Source organism: Megascapheus bottae, chromosome 30 (assembly GCF_031878675.1).
Source record: "Megascapheus bottae isolate mThoBot1 chromosome 30, mThoBot2.hap1, whole genome shotgun sequence".
NCBI lineage: Eukaryota > Metazoa > Chordata > Mammalia > Rodentia > Geomyidae > Megascapheus > Megascapheus bottae.
Genome location: NC_143538.1, coordinates 12,517,599 through 12,538,044, shown reverse-complemented (window position 1 = coordinate 12,538,044; position 20,446 = coordinate 12,517,599). Strand labels below are relative to the sequence as shown.

Below are 20,446 nucleotides of genomic sequence, written 5' to 3'. Positions count from 1 at the left end.
TCCTCCTTCTTCCTCCACTTCTCCTCCTTCCCCTTGTCCTCTTTCTCTTCTTCATCTCCTCCATCCCTCCTCTTCCTTCTTTCTTCTGTAGCCAGCAGGGGATTTGGGGAGCGTAGTGTACTTAGGATGTGGCAGGGGCATTCTTCTTCTTCTTATTTTTTTTGAGAAGTTCCAAGAAGTGAAGGGACTAGCGCGAAACCGGCGGTGGTTCTGTCCAGTCCCACGTCTGAACTTTGAGTGGAAATTTCCTGGTGGGCAGGAATCAAGCTTGGATCTCTAGGTGGAAATCTTGGGAGAGGAAGGAAGGAGGGCTGGTGTCAGCTTCCGCTCGGCCCTACAGATTGTGGTTTAAGCAGACGTTCACGAGCCAGTGCCTTAACATGGAAGGACTCTCAGTTGAAGTTTCAGGGGACCCTGGGGACTGGAGATGGGTTCACCTGATCCCCCCTCCCTGGATCTTGGGTTCCGCCCCTGGGTCTGACTGTGTCAGCCAGCTCTGCACCTTCTTGGTTCTCCCCTGGTGCTCCTTGGTGCTCTTGGAGTTGGTTGTGTGGACCCAGGGGTCCGCCTGGGAAGTGGTGGCCGCTTGGCCCCTGCTTCCCGCCCTGTGGCCGGCAGGTGGTGCTAGATGCAAGCCCAGGCCCCGCTGAGGCATGGAGCAGCTGGTGGCAGCCCTGGCTGACAGGACAGGGCTCTGCCTGCCACCAGACAGCTCTGTTGGGTGGGATGTGACATAGAGCTGACCCAGGATGCTGCGGAGGGCTGGGGTGGGGGGCTCAACTCGAGGCCTTCCAGCTCCCTAGAGGCTGCTCCCCACTCTAGGAAGTAGGAAACTGATGGAAAAGAGAGCTCGCCTCACCTTTTCCTCCTGGGGCAATCAGGACAGCTGGGTCACAGAGGCTTGGCCCCCAGCGCTCTGTGCTCCCCAGGGGTGCAGAGCTCAGGGAAATGGTTGATCATTTGGGGATGGCCCGCCAGAACACAGAAAGGGAGTTCTGCTGAGTGGGTCCTGGGCTTACTGGAACCAGTGCAGGGATGGGGATGTGAACAGTTACTGAAGTGTCTTTGGTGGGCATGTTTCTTCAGCTAAAGCTCCAACTACAAAGCATGCAATTTAATCAAGGACTTGGAGAAGGCAGGCAATGAAACTTTTAGGTACCACGAAGTAAGGAAGGGTGGATAATGTAGGTGACTTTTTAGGGAAGGTCTGGAAAGTTATATTCAGTGTGTGTGTGTACTTTACCTTGTTTTTATGTGTTTCCTTCTTGTTTTTTTCCCCCCACTCAGTGACAATGTTCTATCCCTGAATCACACCTCCACTTCCAGCTTTTTGCTGGTTTCCTTGGAGATAAGATTCTCAGCTTCTCGTGGACTTTCCTAGCCAGGCTGGCTTTGAACCTTGGTCCTCAGATCTCAGTCTTCCGAACTGGTAGGATCATAGGTTGTGAGTCACCTGGGCCCTGCCGTTCCAGAGAATTTCTAGGAGATGTATTAATGGATTCAATAACAGGCACTTTGAAACCTTCACCGCTGTTGCTCCTTCCTCTTGTCTCCAGTCCTCATTGTTCTTGTTTAGTACCAGAGCTCTCCTTGAAATGTCAGACACCAATGGGAACTGGCAGGAACAAGAAGCCATTCAAGAATCCTATCCGTATCCTACCTGTGTAGAATTCGCACTTGTGTTAAGATGAGCCTTGGGTAGATCTGGAGGTCTGAAAGCCCTGGATGGAGGCCTGAGCCTGAAGGCCTCCCATTTCCTCCTGGGCCTTAGAGACCCAGAGCAAGCCTCTCTCTCTTTCTCTTGGTCCCTCTGCACCCGGGGGACTTCCTGAGGCCACTCAGCTGTCGGTGCATTGGCGCAGCTGTGAGGGTCCAGCAGCCTTGCAGCCCCTCCTCTCCTGCTGGCCCTGAGGGGTTGAGCCCTGGATTCTTCTCTGAGCCCCAGACTGCTAATTGAGGCAGATTCCCCCGGGGTCTCTGGATGAAGTTGAGAGCCCTTTCCTCCTGGCTCCTAGAGGGATGACAGCTCAGAGCCGGTGCCTTCTGCCCCTTCCAGATCTTGGCTGTGGGATCTTAGTCAAATCAGGTAGCTTCCGCAGGCCTCTGCCTGGTTCCTGCCTGTTGGTGGCAAGTGTCCTTTCCATGGGCAATCTCTGGAAGCTCCTGTCCCCAGCCCTCGTACGGCAGTGGAAGCGTCCTCAGAGGCTGTTGAGTCCTGACCTGACGTTTAGCCTGCTGAAATTAGGGGTGATTCCTGGGCTGTGTAACGCTTCTTGAACTCAGGGCCTGGGCACAGTCCCTGAGCCCCTCCGCTCCAAGCTAGCACTCCACCACTCCGAACCAGAGCAAAACCACTCCTGGTTTTCGGGCGGTTCGTTGGAGATCAGTGTCTCACACAGACTTTCCTGGCTTTGAGCTGCAATCCTCAGATCTCAGCCTCCGGAGCCGCTAGGATGACAGACGTGAGGCACCACCGCCCGTCTGGATGTGGAACTTTTCATGCTAACGTGTGGAAGGGCAAGAAGGTTTCCTGAGCTGGCATCCACGCCCACTCCCGCTTGCCCTGGGCTAGTCCACACGGCAGCTTTAAGCTGAAGACCAAGGGTCGGCCCACTGTGCGGAGATCTGGTCCCTGCGGGTGCCTCATCAGGAAGCTGTTGGCTTCTAGTGAATGTGGAAACGAACCTGAAATTCCCTTCTGTTTATCCTGTGCTGGCTGCTCAGGTCTGGGGGGCGGGGGGAGAGGGGCAAGAGCTTGGGGCTCACACCCGAGCCTGTCATGCGTGTGTGTGGTCTCTAGGGGTACCTGGTTGCATTCTTATAGACACCCCATCCTTCTCCAAGGCGGGATGGATGGAGTTGACATTGGGCTCTGTGCATTCCTGACACTGCTGTCAGATGACACTCCCCCCGGGGGCAAGGAAATTGTTGTGGTCACTGGTCCCGTTCCCAGAAATCTGGGTTTCCTTTCAGAGTTACCCAGAGGCCAGATTTGTGACCACAGTGGCTGGGGGTCCCCCGGGGGCCGCGGTATAAAGAAATGGCTGCATGCAGAAGCACAGACAGAAACCTCACCACACCTGCTCTGACCAAGAGCTCTGGTACCGGTCACTCTGCTTGCTTTGCGGAATTTTGCCCTTGGGATGCAAAGTGGGGCGGGGAGGGAAAGAGGAAGGAGGGACATTTTTCTGGCTCAGTTTTCCAGTGGGGCAAAGGCGTAGGTGTGCAGGCGTCACTGAAGCACCTGCTCCACGCCGAGGGCCCTGTACAGGCAGAGGGCCGTGGCTGGCGGGGGCTGGCGGGGATATAAAAGTGGATAGTCAGGGTCCCCTCAGAGCCCCAGAAGGCCTGCGCATTGCAGTAGGAGACACAGAGAAGAACCTGTGGCAGAGGGAGGGCTGGCCAAGGAGGCGGCACCAGAGCAGCCTTTCCTTTCTCTCCAGGCGAGCTGGGCTGCTGACTGCTGGCTCCCCCCGCTCACAGCCCAGGGACAGCATGGAGGTGGATCTCTCCACATCCATTTGCCCGGCCCCTGCTCCCCCCCCAGCAGGAAGCTCAGTGCCCTATCCCGAACCCAGGCCAGTCTCTTGCGCCTTCTTACCCCCTCCTTCCTGGATGACATCCTTCTTCCTCTCTGCTTCCCACCCTTGACTCTTCCCCCCTGCACCTCTCTTCTCTTCTTCCTGGCCTCCCCCCTCTCAACCTGCCTCTCGTCCTGACAAGCTCACTCCCCTTCCATTAGATTCCGCTGCTCCAGGATGCGTTGGTGGTGGGCTTTTGAGGTCGGACAGCCGGGGCCTTGCTCCTGGCCTCCCTGCCATGTACCCTGAAGCATGCAGTCTCTCCAGACAGCTCCTCTTCACCTGTGAAAGACCAGTGACAGCATTAGGCTTTGGTGGGCGCTGCCCTCCTCTGCCCCCTCTCCCTACCAGGTTAGGGCTTTGAGCCGCTCTGGGTGGCATGGGGTTCCGTGCTGGACTGTCTGGGACGCAGCCAGCCCTCTCCGTCGCCTCCCTGCCTCCCTCACAGGATAACCAGGGCATACATCAGGAGCTGTCACTGTTCATTTCCATCCTCCGGTGGACAGCTGTCCTGCCCAGCCAGGCTCCAGGACTGTCTGCACAAGCCAGGCTCCTCAAAGCCAGAGGATGATGGACTGGGGCTGAGGGTGTCAGCTTAGGCCCCAAGGGGCGGTAGCGCCATATGAGAAAGAGCCAGCATGGCCGGTGGCTCCTCATCCATCCTCATCCTTCCCCAGCTCCATCTGCCTGAGCCAGAAACCATAAGCTGTCAGACAGGTGGAGACTAGAATCTTCTTCCCGGAATGCTAGTTTATCAAGGAAGGGCTGAGCCAGGCAGGGGAGAGGGAAGGGTCTTTCCTCCAGAGACAAGCACAGTCCCTTGTCCTTCTCCATCCACAGAGTGGCATTGTGCCCAGCAGCAGAGCTAGCTCTAAGAAAGCCAGCTGGACCAGCCAGGGGGAAAGGAACCCTCAGCTGCAGCCGGGACCCTTCTAGCTGGGGCGTCTCAGTGTGGGGCCCTCTAGTTTAAGAGCTGTAGTCATCGGGGTCTTTGTCCCGAGGTATTCTGTTCTCAGAATAGGTAACCAGAGGACAAAGCAAGGAAGGAATGGAGATGAAGGAGTGAATGGAGAAGGGACTCGAGTGGCTCACAGGCTCTCTCGGCTGAGCTGGTAGCCACGAGCCACCCAGCACCACAGGCCCCGGCTGACTTGCCCACACCCGAGGGCTGCACGTGGTGGTTGCTCTGAGTCTTAAGGAGCCATGGTCACTGGCTCCTTCTGAGGCAAGGGATGCTGGGATGGAGAGGATATTCCCATCATGCCTCAGTGCAGCCTGTGAGTCAGCTGGGGGAGAAACAGGAGGCCTTTTCTGCCCACTGCTCCTCAGCACGGAGTCAGCAGATTGCCCATCTTTAGGAAAGGTCAGAGGAATCAGCCCCCCTGCAAGACACAGGCTTGGTATTTTTAGAAGCTTTTTGAGCAGCGTGCTCCTGAGCTCAGCAGAAGATGTGCAGAATTTCTTTTTTTTTTTTTTTTGGCCCATCCAACCCCAACCCCAGCTCAACCCCACATCCGCTTGGCCCAGCCCAGCCCAGCTCTTTTCCCAGATTAGCCCAGACCCCACTCTCTCCCGGCTCAGGTGAGGGGTGATGGTGGAGCTGTGTCATGAAAGAAGCTGAGGCTGGGAAAGCATCCAGTCCACTTCCCCACCCACACATATCACGTGACCCCCGAGAAAGCCCCCATTCCCACGTTCCCTCACCTGTCTCAGGAAAGGTCATGTTATGTATCTGAAAATCCATTTTGGAGAAGAGACAGGGTAAATAGGAATTCAATAAACAACCCCAAATTGCTGTTCTCTGCTGATTTCTGAAGGATTCTTGTAAGGCCTCGGTGAGGTTGTGTTGGACAGTTTTTGTGTGTTCCTTGGAGAGAGAGATACTTAGAGAGATGATGTCATAATAATATGTCATGCATGCTGTTATACTATAAGGGCGGCTTTCCATTTGACGGGGAGCAGTCTGTGGTCCAGGAGGGATCGGTGGTCTTTGGATGTGGGGTTCTGAACTCCAGCCAGAGTCTGTTATTTGTTTAAAAAAAATGGGTGGGATACCTAACTAGCCGTGTGGCCTCGGGGATGTAACTTGGTCCTCTTGGGCCTAATTCTTCTACATACAAAATGGCAGGCGTGGGGAAGGGGAAGTTGGACTGAGTATTTGCTTGAATTGGTAAGTTTCCATGGAAAGGGCTGGGACAGCACTCGGTTCAAAGACTGACTCACAGGATCATAACGTGGATCGTCTCTTCCCCGTTTCCCTTTTACTCTCCGGGGGATTTTAACACAGCTTTACTTGTGTTAAGACGCATGTGGAACTGGGTGCAGAGGCTCCCGCCTGCCATCCCGGCTACTCCAGAGGCAGAGGCTGGGAGGATTGTGGGTTTGAGGCCAGGCAAGCAGAAAGCCATCAAGATCGCATCTCCACCAAACAAACTGGGTGGCAGTCCACACCCGGAACCCCAGGTTCCCACGAGGGAACGTGACCAGAGGATCACGGTTGTGAGACTGCAGAGTGTGTGGCTCGAGTGGTAGAGTGACTACCTAGCAAGTGGGAGGCCCTGAGTTCAAATCCCAGTGACACATACGCACACACACCATCACCAGAACTACACAAAGGCCTGTGGGCATATCATGTCCTACAGGGAATCCATACACTTCAAAAATGAAGGTGTCAAGGTGGTTCCATGCAGTGGCAGGCCACTCTCCTTCCGGCCCACCCTCTTCGGCCCTGGGGGTTCTGTTTGGAAAGTGTGAGGACCTGGAGGATTGGTGAATCTCTAGGGCGGTTTCAAAGGTCATTGTGGTGTCGTTACTGTTACTCCTCCTCCTCCTCCTATTATTATTATTGTTATTATTTGGTACGCGTGAGAGGCGGTGAGACGGGTAACAGCCCGGCTTCCTGCTTCCTCCCTTCCCCCTGGAACCTTCCAGGGAACTTGGAAGTCACCAGGAAAGTGACCTGGCTCCCTTACAGCCGGCGATGGGAGGAGTGGGGTCAGGAAGTGGGAGGCGAGTTCTCAGAGTCCAGTTCCCAGTTCACGGTGGCGCAGGGAAGCCAGGGCCCCCTCCCTGCGTCTTCCTGTTAACTATGCCCCGAGTCGCCATCCAGGAACATGACCCCATTACTCCTGTGCCTCAGGCCGACCGCCCCTCTCTCCGTGCCCACCTGCACAGCCAGGCCCCTGCAGACACCCTCAGTGGGTGCCCCCGAGGGCCCACAGGTGCCCGAGCCCGTCAGCGCTCCGCCTCCCCCAGGCTTCAGGCACACACACGCATGCACCTTGGCTGAGATAAAAAATAAACGCTCCCTGGAACCTGTTCAAAGGCTAATGTGCATCCTGTCTTTATCATTGATTTGTTTATTACAGATGCTTGGGTAGGACATTGAATGAGGCGGCTGTGCCAAGGTTCCTGCGAGATCCCTACCCTTGTTTCCCTGGTGTCAAGGGACACAGGGTGACAGGGCCTGGCCTCCCCTGCACAGGCTCACATCACACAGCTATGTCTCCCGCCTTCTGCTGGGGTAGGGGGCCGGGCAGGGGGGCGCTGGCTCCCCAACAGTGGCCAGGCAGCCCCCCAACTCCATGCCTGCCTCAGCAGGCTGCAGCTTCTTGCAGGAAGTTCTGCCTGGTGGCGGGTCAGGGGAGGCTTGTGTTTCGAACCTCCTGCGCCAGCCTCCCTGGACAAGGCCCAGAGCCGCCCCGGCCGGTAAAACTGTTTGTGAAGAGGGTTCGTTGGGGTTATGCGCCAGAGCGTGGAAGAGCAGGACACGCAGGGAATGGCCACGGCGTTGTGGCTGGCAGCTGTCACGGTCGCTGTCCCCTTTGTCCTGCCTGTCTTCCTTTCCAGGGGTCACAGGGGTGAGAGGCCATGGTCCAGGCTGAGCAGCTGGGCTCAGAAGACACTGGGCCAGGGCAGGGCAGCGTTCCTCCCCAGGGGACCCGAGAGAGTGTCCACGGGGCACCACACCCTGGGAAATGCCACCACCATCCACACACAGGCTGGGGTTCTTGGCACAAGAGGAGCGCGTCCCAGCGGGATGCCAAACCTCCTCTCAAGGGTCGTCTGGGCGCCGACCCCTGACGCGGGGCACGCCTAGCAGGCTCCCTGCCCACTGCACACATCCATCCCTGCACCCCTGGCATCCTACCCAGGGCTCGCCCCCCACCCCAAGGCAGGGGTGCCCGTCACACGGCCACCCGCCTGCCAGAGCTCCCCGGGCAGGGCTCTGTGTTCCCTCATCCCTGGTTTCCCAGGCAGTGCAGCTGGTGGTGTGGGCTGGGAAGGGGCGGAGGACGAGCAGAAACTGGGTAGGCGGGAGCTGTCTCAGCGCCCAAGGCAAGCGTGTCTCCCCAAGCCCCCTTCCCCCGTGCCCCTAATTCCCACACTGGTGTCTCAACAGATAGGAACCCTTCCCCTCTTTTCTTCCCTTCCTCCCTTCTCCCTTCCCCTCCCTCCTTCCCCCTTTCCTCCCCCCCTTCCCTCCCTCTCTCCCATTTGCCTAAGCTACCTACTTGAAAGCCCGTGTGCTTTCCTGAGACGGGGCGGGAGTGGGCATCTCTTGTGGAGTGGCGTAGATCTTGGCCTCGTCCTGGTCGAAGCCTAAGGAACTTGGGGAGAGGGGCACGCCTGCTTCATCGGGACTCAGAGGTGCTGGTGGGGTTTGTGAGCCCTGCACAGGGAACCCCCCCCCCCGTGCCCCATGGAGCCAGTCCTCCCTGCCCCCTGTAAGGAAGAAGAGTAGAAACAGACCGCACAGCTAGGAGAGCCTGGCAGGAGAGGCCGACCCTGAGGGAAGCTATGCCTCTGCATTTTCTTTCCCCCCTCTGGTGCTCACGGAGATGGCTGGGTCAAGGGTGACACAGTGACACAGCGTGCAAAGTGCCGGCGTGGCGGGGACTGGTGGCTGCCACCGGGCAGTGTTTAAAGCCCACGGGGTATTTGTTTCACGTGTCTTGTCTTAATTCGATCCTTGTGATCTCTGGCCCCCACACCACAGAGGAGGAGGTGGAGGGCCAGGGACGAGAAGCAACACAAGGTGGTGGTAGATGGGGTGTGTGTGTGTGTGTGTGTGTGTGTGTGTGTGTGTGTAGGGGTTGTGCCAATGTGTTTCTGATGCTAAACGAGTAGATGAGCGAAGCAGGGTGTGTGAAAGAAAGCCAGTGCTCTGAAGCCAGCCAGAGGCTGGGGCCGGGCCAGAGGGACCGTGCGAGGCAGGCCGCTTCTGTGAGGCGCAGGTGGAGAGAACCGTAGCAGTGGGAGGAGGCTGTGGCAGAGCTACACGCCTGGCACCCCGCGGGCGTGGGCAGGGCTGGCTCAAGGGACAGGCCCTGGACACAGCATCGGCATTCTGCAGGGCAAAGCTACCGTGGCCAGGCTGCCCCAGCTCAGTGAGAGAAGGCTGGCAGGGCCCCCGCTGGATAGGCCTTGTCCTCCGAGCTGCATTCCAAACGCACGTTCTTCCTGCTTCGCAAGGACCGTTGAGATCTGTCCTGTGGATGATGACGATAGTGGACTCAGGGCTTGGGCATTGTCCCAGAGATGTCTCACAGACTGTCCGGCCTGGGCCGACTCTGAATTGCAGTCTTCAGGTCTCAGCCTCCTGAGCAGCTAGGGTGACAGGTGCGAGCCACCGGCTCCCGGCTTGAGATCTGTCTGTCTTGTAGTGGAAAAGGCTCTAGCGTTAGATATGATTCTAGGGGGGCAGGGGAAGAAGCCAGCTCAACCTGCCCCACTTTTGTCTAGGCCTCCCATGTCATATGGACCTGCGGGAGGGATTCAGGTGACAGAGATGCTCGCGAAGCCACCCCCTGCCACAGCCCTCCTGCCTGGCCCGCTGAGGAAATGGGGTCCTTGGGAGGTGTGTGGCTGTCCTTCTCCACCGGCTGGCACCGCTGCTGGCTCCAGGGGCAGCACCAACCCAGGGGTGGACTCGGCCGGAGAGCTGCCAAAGAATAAACCTGCCCGGGGACAGAGTGGGAGGTCTCGGTGGAAGGGAGCTTCTTATCACTCAAGGTATGCAAGCTGGGCTGGGCCACGGGCCCAGCGAGGATGCTGAGACGCCACGTGGGGTTGCGCTGAGTGATCTAGGTGGGGGGTGGGTGGGTATTATTCCAGCCCAGTGAGGCTCCAGTTTGTCCATCAGGGTAAGAACAGCAGAGGTGGTGTGTGTGTGGGGGGGTCATATGTCACCCTCGGCTTCTTCCAAAAGGCGTGAAGCCCAGCCTTTTGGCAGCGTTTGTCTAAGATGACAGGTCATGAGTGCAGGTCCTGAGCTGGACCGCAGCGGTGCTCGCCCGGCTCCACCTCCACGTGCTTTGTGGGGGACTCTCCTTGGCACCCGACCTCCTGGACATCATCCCTATCCTTAGCCTCCCACCAGATCTCTTTCCCTCCAATCTTGAGCTGGAGCCAGCCAGGAAATGGCTGTCTTCCCCTGCCTGGGGCCGAGGCCTGCCAATTCTACATAGCTCTTCCGCAGGGTGAGGTCTTCGGAGGGCAGCCCTACCTCTGTCTCTCCCCGGTATTCCTCCCGCTGCCCCTGTCACCATCTGGTGCCACGTTTCCTTCCCGGCCCAGACTGAGGGCGAGTGGGTCCGTTTCTGCCCACGCTAGAGAAGTTCTCAGCCTGGCTCTCGGATTCAGGGTGACAGGACAGGAGTAGAGGCATGGTCTTGCCTTGCCTGACCCAGAGGTGTGGGTCTGCTGGAGAAGGGGACGTGGCTGGGTTAGAAAGATAAGACCGGTGGCCAGCAGGCTGGTGAGACAGAGGCACTGGCAGTGGTTAGTCCCTGTCCAGCTCTCTGTATCTGGTCCCTGAATTGTGACCCCCCCCATTCTCTCCTAGGCGGTGAACCATATTAAGTAGAAACCTCAGGAGTCTGCACCCTTGGAAAGAGACAGGTGTGCAGTTCCCAGTCCTCTAAGTGTGGGAGAAGCTGGACCACTGTGCCCCCAGCCCGGTCTGGCTGGTAGGAGGCCAGCATTTCATCTCCTCCCACAGATCAGAAGGGATCTGCTTAGCTCTCCAGGGCTTCTAGAACTTCACTTTCTGTTCAAAAGACATCTTTGCTCATTCTAGGCTCTTCTTGATCAGTGGGGTGTGTGTGGGGGTGTGTGTTAGGAGGTCCACTGGCTATAAAGGGGATGGGGCGGGGCTTGTCCTCTGATTGGCAGGATGCTGGGAGCATGGGCTGTGTGGGAGGGGCCTGTCTGTGATTGGCAGGCTAATGGGGGGGTGTCATGCTTTCCCTTGGACTGGCCCCTGGGAGCTGGTACATGGGACATGGGAGACTGGCATTCTCCCTGTGAGTCAGGGCCTTCTCACCAACAATACCAGGGATCCGACCAGCAGCTTGTCCCTGCTTCCTCCCTCTCACCTGGCCCTCACAGGGCATTCCCAGGGCCAGCCCCTGAGCAACAAGCCTGCTCCTTCCTTCTTGCATTTGTGGTGAAGCTTCAAAGGTTTCTTTCTTTGATAAGGTGTCTGCCCTGCGCTTCCTAGCTTATTTCAACCTAACCACGCACTTCTGAGAACCCCCACCCCACCCCTACCCTGACCCCTCTTCCCTCTCAATGGTCCCCTAAGCCCAGGTTCTGGCTGTGATCATAGCTGTCCATTTACAGATAGGAAAGCTGAGGCCCACAAGGCTGAAGTGATTTGCCTATGGTCCCTGCATGATCTATTAATGACTTTGGAAAGGCCCTTTTATTGCTTTATTCTTTTTCTTTTTGTGCCTGCCGGTACTGAGGCTTGAACTCAGGACCTTTCACCCTTGCTTGACTTTTTCTTTTTTAACACACAAATCAGGCCCTCTCCCCCTGGCTCTACGCCTCCAGCGTCTCTAATTTCAGGGTCCTTCTTTTTATTTATTTTTTGTACCAGTCCTTGGGCTTGAACTCAGGACCTGGGTGCTGTCCCTGAGCGTTTGTTGGTTTTGACTCAAGGCTAGTGCTTTACTGTGGGAGCTACAGCATTTTCTGAGTTAACTGGACACTGAGCTTCTCACCGACTTTCCTGCCCGGGCTGGCTTCGAACCCTGCCCAGCCTGGGATCGTCGGTGTGAGCCACTGGCAGGGCCTTCCTTTGAAGCTGCCAGGTGTCTCCTGTGCACACCCAGGGCTCTAGAGGAGGCCAGCGCCACACCCACCTAATGGGGCTTCACTGCCAGAGACAAAAGAGGTGTCACCAGGGCCCCCTGTAGCTAGATGGGGGGGGGGAGGGGGGGCTCCTAAAGCCTTGTCTGCTTTCCCCCCTCCTCTTTCCCTTCCCCGCCCCCCTCAGTTTACCCTGACTTGGGATGTCTCGCCCTCCTTGCAGATGGAGGGCTGCTGAGCACCCTTCTCTCCCCAAAAGGCTCAGGGCACCTTTTGGGCATAATCATGGATTTATTATTATTATTATTATTTTGTTTCTGCGTCCTATTGGAGCTCAGGTTCTCAGTGAGGTGAGGTCCGCTCAGCACGGCTCTTCCTGCCTGGCTGCCCGTGGCCTCCCCTCCCCTCCCTGCCCGGCCTCCCCTCCCAGCCTGGCCTCCCCTCCCCTCCCCGCCTGGCCTCCCCTCCCCCCGGCCTCCCCTCCTGGGCGGCCTGGTCCCCACTTTCCCCGCCTCCCCAGAGGGGAGCTGGGCCGGCCGCGTCCCTCTGTCCCCTCCTGCTGGTGGCAGGGCAAGATGCCATGGTGGGGGGGGGTGCTGGCGGGGAGGAGCGGGGGGAGGAGCGGGGGGGGGGCGGCCCTTTTAGAGCCACGGTCTTTACTTTTCTCGTCCAAGTTCCAGGGCCGCTGGAAGGCCCAGGGCGGGCGGGGGCCGCGCGGGGCCGTGGGTGGCGGGGCGCCCCCTCCCCGGCCGCCCTGGGACCTCCGGGGCCCGGCCGGTTCTGCGCGTGGACGCAGCCGCGTGCCCGGCCCCCCGGCCCCGGCCCTCCCGCCGCCTCCGCCCGCAGCTCGCTCACCCGCGGCGTCTTTAGGCTTCGTTACTGTTATCATTATTACCCCCAAAACAGAGCCCGGGCCGCGCCCCCCCTCCTCCTCCTCCTCCTCGGCCTCCCCGGCAGGCGCGCAGCGGGCGCAGCTGCACCTGCTTGGCGCCCCGGCCGGCAGGGGCGTCCGCGTGGGAAGGGGCCCCGCGCCCGCCGGCCAAGCTCGCCCGCGCCCTCCGCGCCCCCCGCCGGCCGTGCGCCCCGGGCCGCCCTCCCCGCGCCCCCCCGCCGGCCGTGCGCCCCCCTCCTCCCCCGGGCAGCCCCTGCCTCGGCCCCGGCGCCGGCCGTGCGCCCCGGGCCCCCCTCCTCCCCGCCGCCCCCGGGCCGCCCCGGCCCCGGCCCCGGCCGTGCGCCCCGCCGCCGCGCTCATCTCACTTCCTCCCGCCGCCGCCCGAGATTGCAGCCGCGCGACCCGGGCAGCGTGGGGCCGAAAAGTGGGGCGGAGGAGCGCCCTCCGCGGCCGACCCCCGCCCAGCGCCGACCCGTCCGCAACGCAACTTTTCCCTTCCGTCTCCGCTCCCCCCCCCCCCGCCATCCTCCTCCCCCTCCTCCTCCCCCCCCTCCCCCCCGCGGCTGCGGCGGGGCCGCCGGGCAGGGCGTGCGGGGGGCGCGCGAGCCAGAGAGCGAGCGAGCGCGCGCGCGCGCCCCCGCGCGGGGAGAGGGGAGGGAGTGGGGAGGGGAAGGAGGGCGGGGAGGGGGGGGGATCCCGCGCCGGAGCCGCTCCCTGCCGGGGTGGGGAGGGGAGAGGGGGAGGAGGAGGAGGGAGGGCCGGGGAGGGAGCCGGGGAGGGAGCCGGGCGGACGCGCCGGGGACCCGCGCGCTCCTCGGCGAGGCCGGCGAGCACTTGTGCGTTTCTGCGGCGTCTGCAGCCGCCGGGCCGCGCTCGCCGCCGCCCCGCGCCCCGCGCCCCCCGCCGCCGGGCGCGCGCCGCGTGCGCCTGTGTGTGCAGGTGTGTCCCTTTTAATTCCGCCCGGGAGGTGGGGCTCGGCGACTTTAGCGCCGTCCCTCCTCCTCCTCCTCCTCCTCCTCCTCCTCCTCCTCCTCCTCCTCCTCCTCCTCCTCCTCCCCCGGCCTTTATCATGTCTAGATAGACGGATATTTTTATTTTTCCTGCCGTCCCCGCGGTCGGCGGCCGAGTCCGGGAGTCCAGGGAGACGCCGGCGAGCGCGCGCGCGCGGGCCCGGGCCGGCCGCCTCCATGCCCGGCTCCCCGCGCCCCTAGGCACCCGCGGCCCGCGGCTCCCGCCTGCCGCCGGCCGGCCGCGATGGTGCCCGGCCTCTGACCGCGCGCGTCTCCTCCGCCGCGGGGACCCCCGCCCCGGCCTTTGTTTCCTTCCCCCCTGCGCTCCCCACTCCCCCACCCACCCCCTGCTCTCCTCCTCCTCCTCCTCCTCCTCCTCCTCCTCCTCCTCCTCCTCCTCCTCCTCCTCTCTCGCAGAAGCAGGGATCGGAGATGGATGTCTCCCTCTGCCCGGCCAAGTGCAGTTTCTGGCGGATCTTCCTGCTGGGCAGCGTGTGGCTGGACTATGTGGGCTCCGTCCTGGCTTGCCCTGCGAATTGTCTCTGCAGCAAGACGGAGATCAGCTGCCGGCGGCCGGACGACGGCAGCCTCTTCCCCCTGCTGGAGGGCCAGGACGCGGGGGCCAGCAACGGGAACGCCAGCCTCAACATCACCGACATCTCCCGCAACATCACCTCCATGTGAGTCCCCCCCGCAGCCTGGCCGGCCGCTGTCCCCCCCGCAGCCTGGCCGGCCGCTGTCCCCCTCGCCTGGCCGGCCGCTGTCCCCCCCGCAGCCTGGCCGGCCGCTGTCCCCCCCACCTGGCCGGCCACCCCAGTCTCCTGGCTGTGTCTTCCAGGTGACACTGGCGAGGTGTGAGTGGATGCTGGTGGTCTGTGTGTGTGTGTGTGTGTGTGCTGTACCCAGGGCCCAACTCCCAGCCCTCCACCCGCTGCGGGCTCCTCTCCCCGGTGCAAATCGGGCTCTCTGTCCCCCCACGAAACAGCAACAGTTTGGCCACGCTCAAGTGGAATAAAGTAGACGAGAACCATCGTCGCTTCCATGACACAGGCGACGGCCAGGGGCACCCGTAGCGGGAAGAGAAGGTGACAGGGACACAGGGAGACTGGGGGGTTAACTAGTGCCTTTTGGGCAGTAAACAAGTTGGTGGCCCCTGTCCCTGGGTGTCCAGGCTGTCATGGATGCCTTTTCCCCACCCGCCCGCCTTCTCCAACCCCATTTTCAGTGTTTCCGTGACACCCCCTATCCCAGCCTCTGCTGAGTGTGGGTGCCTCCAGAGCCTTCTCGGGCTCAGGGTTTGACAATGGGGATGGGTTATTTGCAGCAGGGGGCAGTGGAAGGGAGCGGAAGAGAGGGCTGGTGACAGGGGAAGTGGGGGTTTTCTCCAGTGAGCCTTTGATTTGGGAACTCGGCTGGCTGGCTGGTGTTAGCGTGAGACCTGTAGTGGCCTGTTCTTGTGATTTTTCTTTAACAGGGGTGTGGGGGGGGAGAAGATGCACAGAAAGGGGGAGAAAGCAAGGGCTCAGGGACAGGGGAGCCTGTCCTCAGCCAGGTGACACCCCCCCACCCCCATCTCCCACCCTGCCACAGTGGAGAAGTGACAAGCGGAGGACAGCTCTGGTCTGTTCCGTCAAGGTCTCCATCCCCCGGGAGCCCCAGGCGTGGGGGGGAAATGCTGGCAAGGGTGGAAGGAAGGCATTCAGGGCGGCGCTTTGCTTTCTGGATAGACTCAGCCGGAGAGGGGCCGAGAGGGGCCGAGCCCCAGTCCCCTCGGAGTCTGCCCACCCCTTCTCCTGCCTGGGCCACCTCCGGGGGGAATCGCTGTTCCCTGGAACACCCTGGCCAGAGACCGCTGCTTGATTCTTGCAGCTGTCAGTGTGGGGGAGCCTGGACAGCCCTGGAGGTCCCCGAGTCCTGGCCCCCAAGACAAGTTTGACCCAAAGCTCAGGGCGGCACTCAATCCTTCCCACCTTGGCCAGGGATGACAAGACAGCCAGCCCGGGGGCAGGGGAGAGGAGGAGGGCAGAGAGACAGGATGGACGCAGAAGACCTCTCCCGCTGGCAGGGCCCAGTGTCCAGCAGGGCAGGGAGGAGGGTCCACAGAGAAACCCCCAGCTGGAAGCCCACTGCGGGTGCTCTGTGTGGATGGCGCTGTGTGTGGATGGAGGGACGTTAGTGGCAAATCATGGGGCCAGACGTGGAGGTTGCCGGGAATGTGGCTGGGATGCTTCCCAGGCGCCAGGGAGCAGCGGCCGAGCCGGTTGCCCACCCTGCGTGTGTGGGGGCCGCTGTGGGTCGGGAGGCAGGGATGTTTCCGACACGTAGGCTCCTGGGGAGAGCAGGTTGGAGGCAGGAGCTGGGCTGGGGTTCTTGGAAGAGCCAGGCCCTGCCCTTGCACCCTCTCTGGCATTGGTGGATGGGAGTGGGTGCAGTGGATTGGGGATCCATCTGTGTGTGTGCACCTCCATGCTTCTTCCAGGACTCCTCCCCTGCCTAAACCCATCCAACCCCCCCACAAAGAGTGATGGAACCCCAGTCCCCCAGGGGAAGGGTCAGAGGTCATAGGCCCATGACCCCTTCCTCTCATGGGTCCATTCTCTCCCCAGTGCCCAGTTACAGCTCTGGCTGGTATTGATAATACCCAGAAAGGGCCCCGTCTTCTCCTGAGGTGGAACCCAGAAGGAGGGGACCAGAACGTGTCCCTGTCCCAGCAAACCCCTGGGGAAATGAGGGCGAGAGTGGGCAGAGTTACTTTTCCCAGGCTCACAGCCTCGCAGAACGGAGCCAGGCCTGGGGCTCTGGGGGGCCCTTGCTCTTGGAGCTGCCTGTAGGGAGAAGGGGTTTGAGGACTGCAGGGAGGGGGAGCAGGGTCCCAGGTGGGGTGCTGGGCTTTCCGAAGTGGCTTTGAGAGGTAGGTTTCCAGAGCTAGCCGCTCAAGGCCTCTCTGTCCCTGTCCCCCAGTCCATGAGTGCGAGGCTCTGGGGGTGCTGGGGTTTGCTGTGGGGGTGCATTCTGGACCTGTCCTGGGCCTCTAGCTGCCCTGAGGGTCTCCTCAGTGTTCTGACTGGTTTGTGTCCTGTGCTTCCAGGGTGGAGGGGTGGCCATTCCCCTTCTAAGCCCGCTGAGGGCCGTCGGGTGTTTGGGGGTACGAGCCCGGGCCTGGCCTTGGCCCCTGAGGCAAGCGGGGGGAGAAGTGTGGCTCTCACCTCCGCCCTTCCCTGGGGTTTCTTTTGGCTCAGAACACCAGTTCATCCTTGTGCCACTGGAGCTATTGACCCAAGGGAGCCTGTCTAGAAGGGTCCATGGGAGGCCACGCCACGCCCAGCCAGACTATGACGTCACAAAGGCCCGAAGATGGTGGCCAGGATGGTGGGATGGTCTGGGCGCTCTTGCAGTGGACCTGGGCGTGGGGTTGGATGGATGAGTCCTTTGGTTTGGAGCGGGTGGGGGGAGAGGAGGATGGCTCAGCAGGCCAGGTGAGGATGCAGGCCCCTCGAAGGTGTCAGGTCGGCGTGGGTCGGGGCGAATCTGGACATAAGACACATTTGAGGTCAACTACCCAGACCTGGGTGCAGCGTTACCTCCCCTCCCTTGAGGCCTGGACCTCCTGGCTCTGTGTGTCCCCCACTTTGTCTCCTGGACCGGGGCCTGGAGAGGAGTGATGTCCCTTGCCCCTCCATAAGCGTTTGAAACCCTGGCCGGGTCACAGCTCTTCTATGTCCAACGCGTCTTTTCTAGAAAAGGGGATATTTAATATTTAATATATGGGTTGAAGATATCAGAGCATATAATTTAATAAATATGAGTGTTTGGGGGTTGCAAGATAAAAATTTTATGATCGAATTAGACATAATCAAAACAGCATGGCTTCCTCCCTGTCCTTGTGGTCAGATCTCTGGGACTGAGGAAGGGACACACATTAGACACAGGAAGCAGTGGGCTCCCCCTCTCCTAAGAGGGGTTTCACCTAGATAGGTGTGGGGGGGTTCTCAGTACTCTACCCTGACTCCCAAGGCCTATGGGAATCCCCCCCCCCCAGGGAACCAGGCCCGCCCTCAAATGAGGACAGTCCCCTAGTGTAAGAAGCCGGCATTTCCACGGAGAACCCTATCCTGGCTCCAGGAGCCCCCACCCTCACGGAGACGCGAGGTAGTGACAGCCCTGGGATTTGCTGGGCGTTCAGGGACCAGCACTAGAGCGCAGGCTGACCCAGGTGCAAGCCCTCGGGAGCCCTCCAAAGCTTCTCCTAAGTTTATCAGAATTTGGGCGGGGGGAGCTGTCAGCACTCTGCTTGGGTTCCCATGAGAGGTCCTGGAGTGGAGGGGGGGGGCTGGTGACTTCTCTCCAGCAGGCTCCGAGGGTGTGGCCTCGTCGCTCCTGTTCTGGGGAGCCACCCCTCCCAGTGACTGTGTCTCTGGCTGGGGCGGTGTTTCCAAATTCAGGGTCCCCAGAGGCTGCAACTATGTGCGGTTGGCAGTCCCAGGGCTTCTTATGGCCTGCAGCCCACGCCATCCAGAACTACGCTCAGGGCGGAGGGATTCACATGAGCTGGGGACTCGGGGGTGGCCCCCCCTTGACCCCCCGCTCCAGTACACCGGCCTGGCTTGTCCCATCAAAAGAGTCCTGATTCTGGATGATGGGAGCTGCAGGATTGACACGGAGGGTCTGACAGCTCCTCTTCCTCCCTCGGGCCTGGCCTTTCTTAGCTGTGAGCCATCCCTTGCCTCCTCTGGGCCTCCATTTGCTTATAATAATTATTATCAGATAGCAGGGCTCTGTTGAAATTTGGCGTCCTGTGTGTTGAGAGAGAGAAAGCTGCTAATGCTGGACAGCTTGTAACAAGCAGATATCACTGATGAGAGCTCGTGTTTATTAACTACATTGTAACTCGCCGCTAGCACACAGTGAATGCGCGTAGCCAGCGTTTAGGAAACATGTATCGCGTCTCAGACAGTACTGTGAAGAGTAGTGTCTTTCTGCGCTTCTGGTTCAATCTTGGGAGTGAAGCCTGGCTTTACAGATGGGGAAACTGAATGAGTTCATGGAAGAAACTGGATTGTTAAACCGGGGGGTTAATAGTAGAACGTGTGAAAACCACTCTGGCTTTGAAGTCGTAAGCTCGGTCTCCTATACTCTTTCTGTATGCTCATATAGACGTGTAGTCATCAATACATATACACACTGCTGTTATGATAAATTACTAGTGGAGGAATGACACGGAGGTCTAGGAGAATTTGTTTTCTGTGGGGTTTTCTCTCTGGCAGTCCTGGAGATTGAACACGCGAGCCTGGTGTTTGTTAGGTGGGCGCTCTACCGCTCAAGTCACACCTCCAGCTCCTTCTTGCGTTGGTTATTGTTGAAGTGGCATTGCTCTTTCTGCTCAGGGTGCAGCCCTCCTCCCTGGCCCCCCCCCCCCATGTCACAGGAGGGGACAGGTGCACAGGTGCACTCCCATCACCTCCTCCAGCCGGTCTCCGAGAACTTTTGTTCACCTGGGCTGGCCTTGAACTGCAGTGGCCTGATCTCCACCTCCAGGGCCGCTGGAATGACAGGTGTGAGCCTGGGTCTTCCCACTCCATTCCAGTTCTCGGGGTGAGTGGCGCCCTGGTGAGGCCGGAGGGAGGACTTGTGGTGGTGCTGTTGGCCTGGCAGATGCGGTGTAGACTGATGGCGGCGGCAGCCACGGGGTTCTGGACTCTCTTCCTGCCCACCTTCTCACATGTGCCCCTTCTCTGGGGGGGGGGGGCTCGTGCTGGCCAAGCCCCTTCCCAGACATCCTTGGCCAGCTGCTGGGGTCCTGGCCTCTGAGGTCAGGTCAGCTCCATAGCAGCACAGGCGCCGGTGGAGGCCGGCAAGGGACTCAGGAAGCTGGTGACCAGGTCACACGGCCAGCTCTTCCGAGCTGGGGGACAGGTGACAAGGTGGGCAGTGCCCTGACTGCCCCTGACATGAGAGAACCCGGTGGGGGAGTGGAGGTCTGGCGCTGTGTGTCGAAGCAAGCAGGGGAGGGGTGTGGGGAGCAGGGGGAGAGTGGACGTGTGGAGGGAGAGCTGAGCTCCAGGTGTCCCTGAGTCCACGCGGCCTTGCTGGGGGAGCCCTGCCTGTCTCTGTGTAGAGCTAGAAGCTTGGGGACAGGTGGCTGCAGCTGTCCCCATGGGCTCAGGGGGACTGTTCTGTAGAAGAGTTGGGATGGCAGAACACCTTGTGTGCCTGCCTTTGGTGGGTGTTGGCCCCTGTGTGTGTGTGTGTGTGTGTGTGTGTGTGTGTGTGTGTGTGTGTGTGTGTGTGTATGCATAGGGGTACATGCCATGTCACAGAGCCTCTCTGGGCCTCCGGTTCTCTGCAGCCTGGCCTCTTCTCAGGACCACTGGGCCTCTGCTGAACCGGTGCCTTGACTCATTTGTTGGCCTGTAAACAAGCAGGCACCACGCTGGCCTTCTCCAGTTCTGGATGACGGGAAGGAGTTTTGCGTGAGGAAGGAGACTGAAAGCTTGGAATCGTCAATGGCTGGGTCTTGAAAGGCTGGCAGGATCATTGCGGGCCAAACCCGGTTTTACAGAGGGGGAAGTTGAGGTTTAGGAAAGATGAAGCACCGCCAACCCGGCCGAGCACCACACACCACTGGTCTGGCCTGACCTCTGGTATCTGAAGGACTCGGTGTGGTTGGGGAAGGGGAGAGGAGGGGAGAAGATCCCCAGCTTTCTGCAGAGGGAGAGAGGGGAGGGAGCAGTCTTAGATCGCTTCTGGTCCCAGGCCTGCCTGCCGCAGGGGACTGGGCCTTGCTCGCTCTCTCAAGAGTGTCTGGGGGCGTCTTTGTGCCTCTCCTCCCCACTCTGCACACGTCTCTGTAAACAAACCTTCCAGCC

General features: G+C 60.2%; 1 protein-coding gene across 4 annotated transcripts in view; it reads left to right on the top strand.

Annotated features, from left to right (window-relative positions):
- Positions 1 to 13,991: 13,991 nt before the first annotated feature.
- Ntrk3 (neurotrophic receptor tyrosine kinase 3) overlaps positions 13,992 to 20,446 on the top strand; it is a 178,328-nt gene continuing 171,873 nt past the window's right edge. For all 4 annotated transcript variants that reach the window (XM_090321690.1, XM_090321689.1, XM_090321692.1 and 1 more), the window contains exon 1: positions 13,992 to 14,260. In XM_090321690.1, coding sequence (XP_090177816.1) covers positions 14,013 to 14,260 — 248 coding nt within the window. In that variant the 5' untranslated portion in view covers positions 13,992 to 14,012. The remainder of the gene's footprint in view (positions 14,261 to 20,446) is intronic.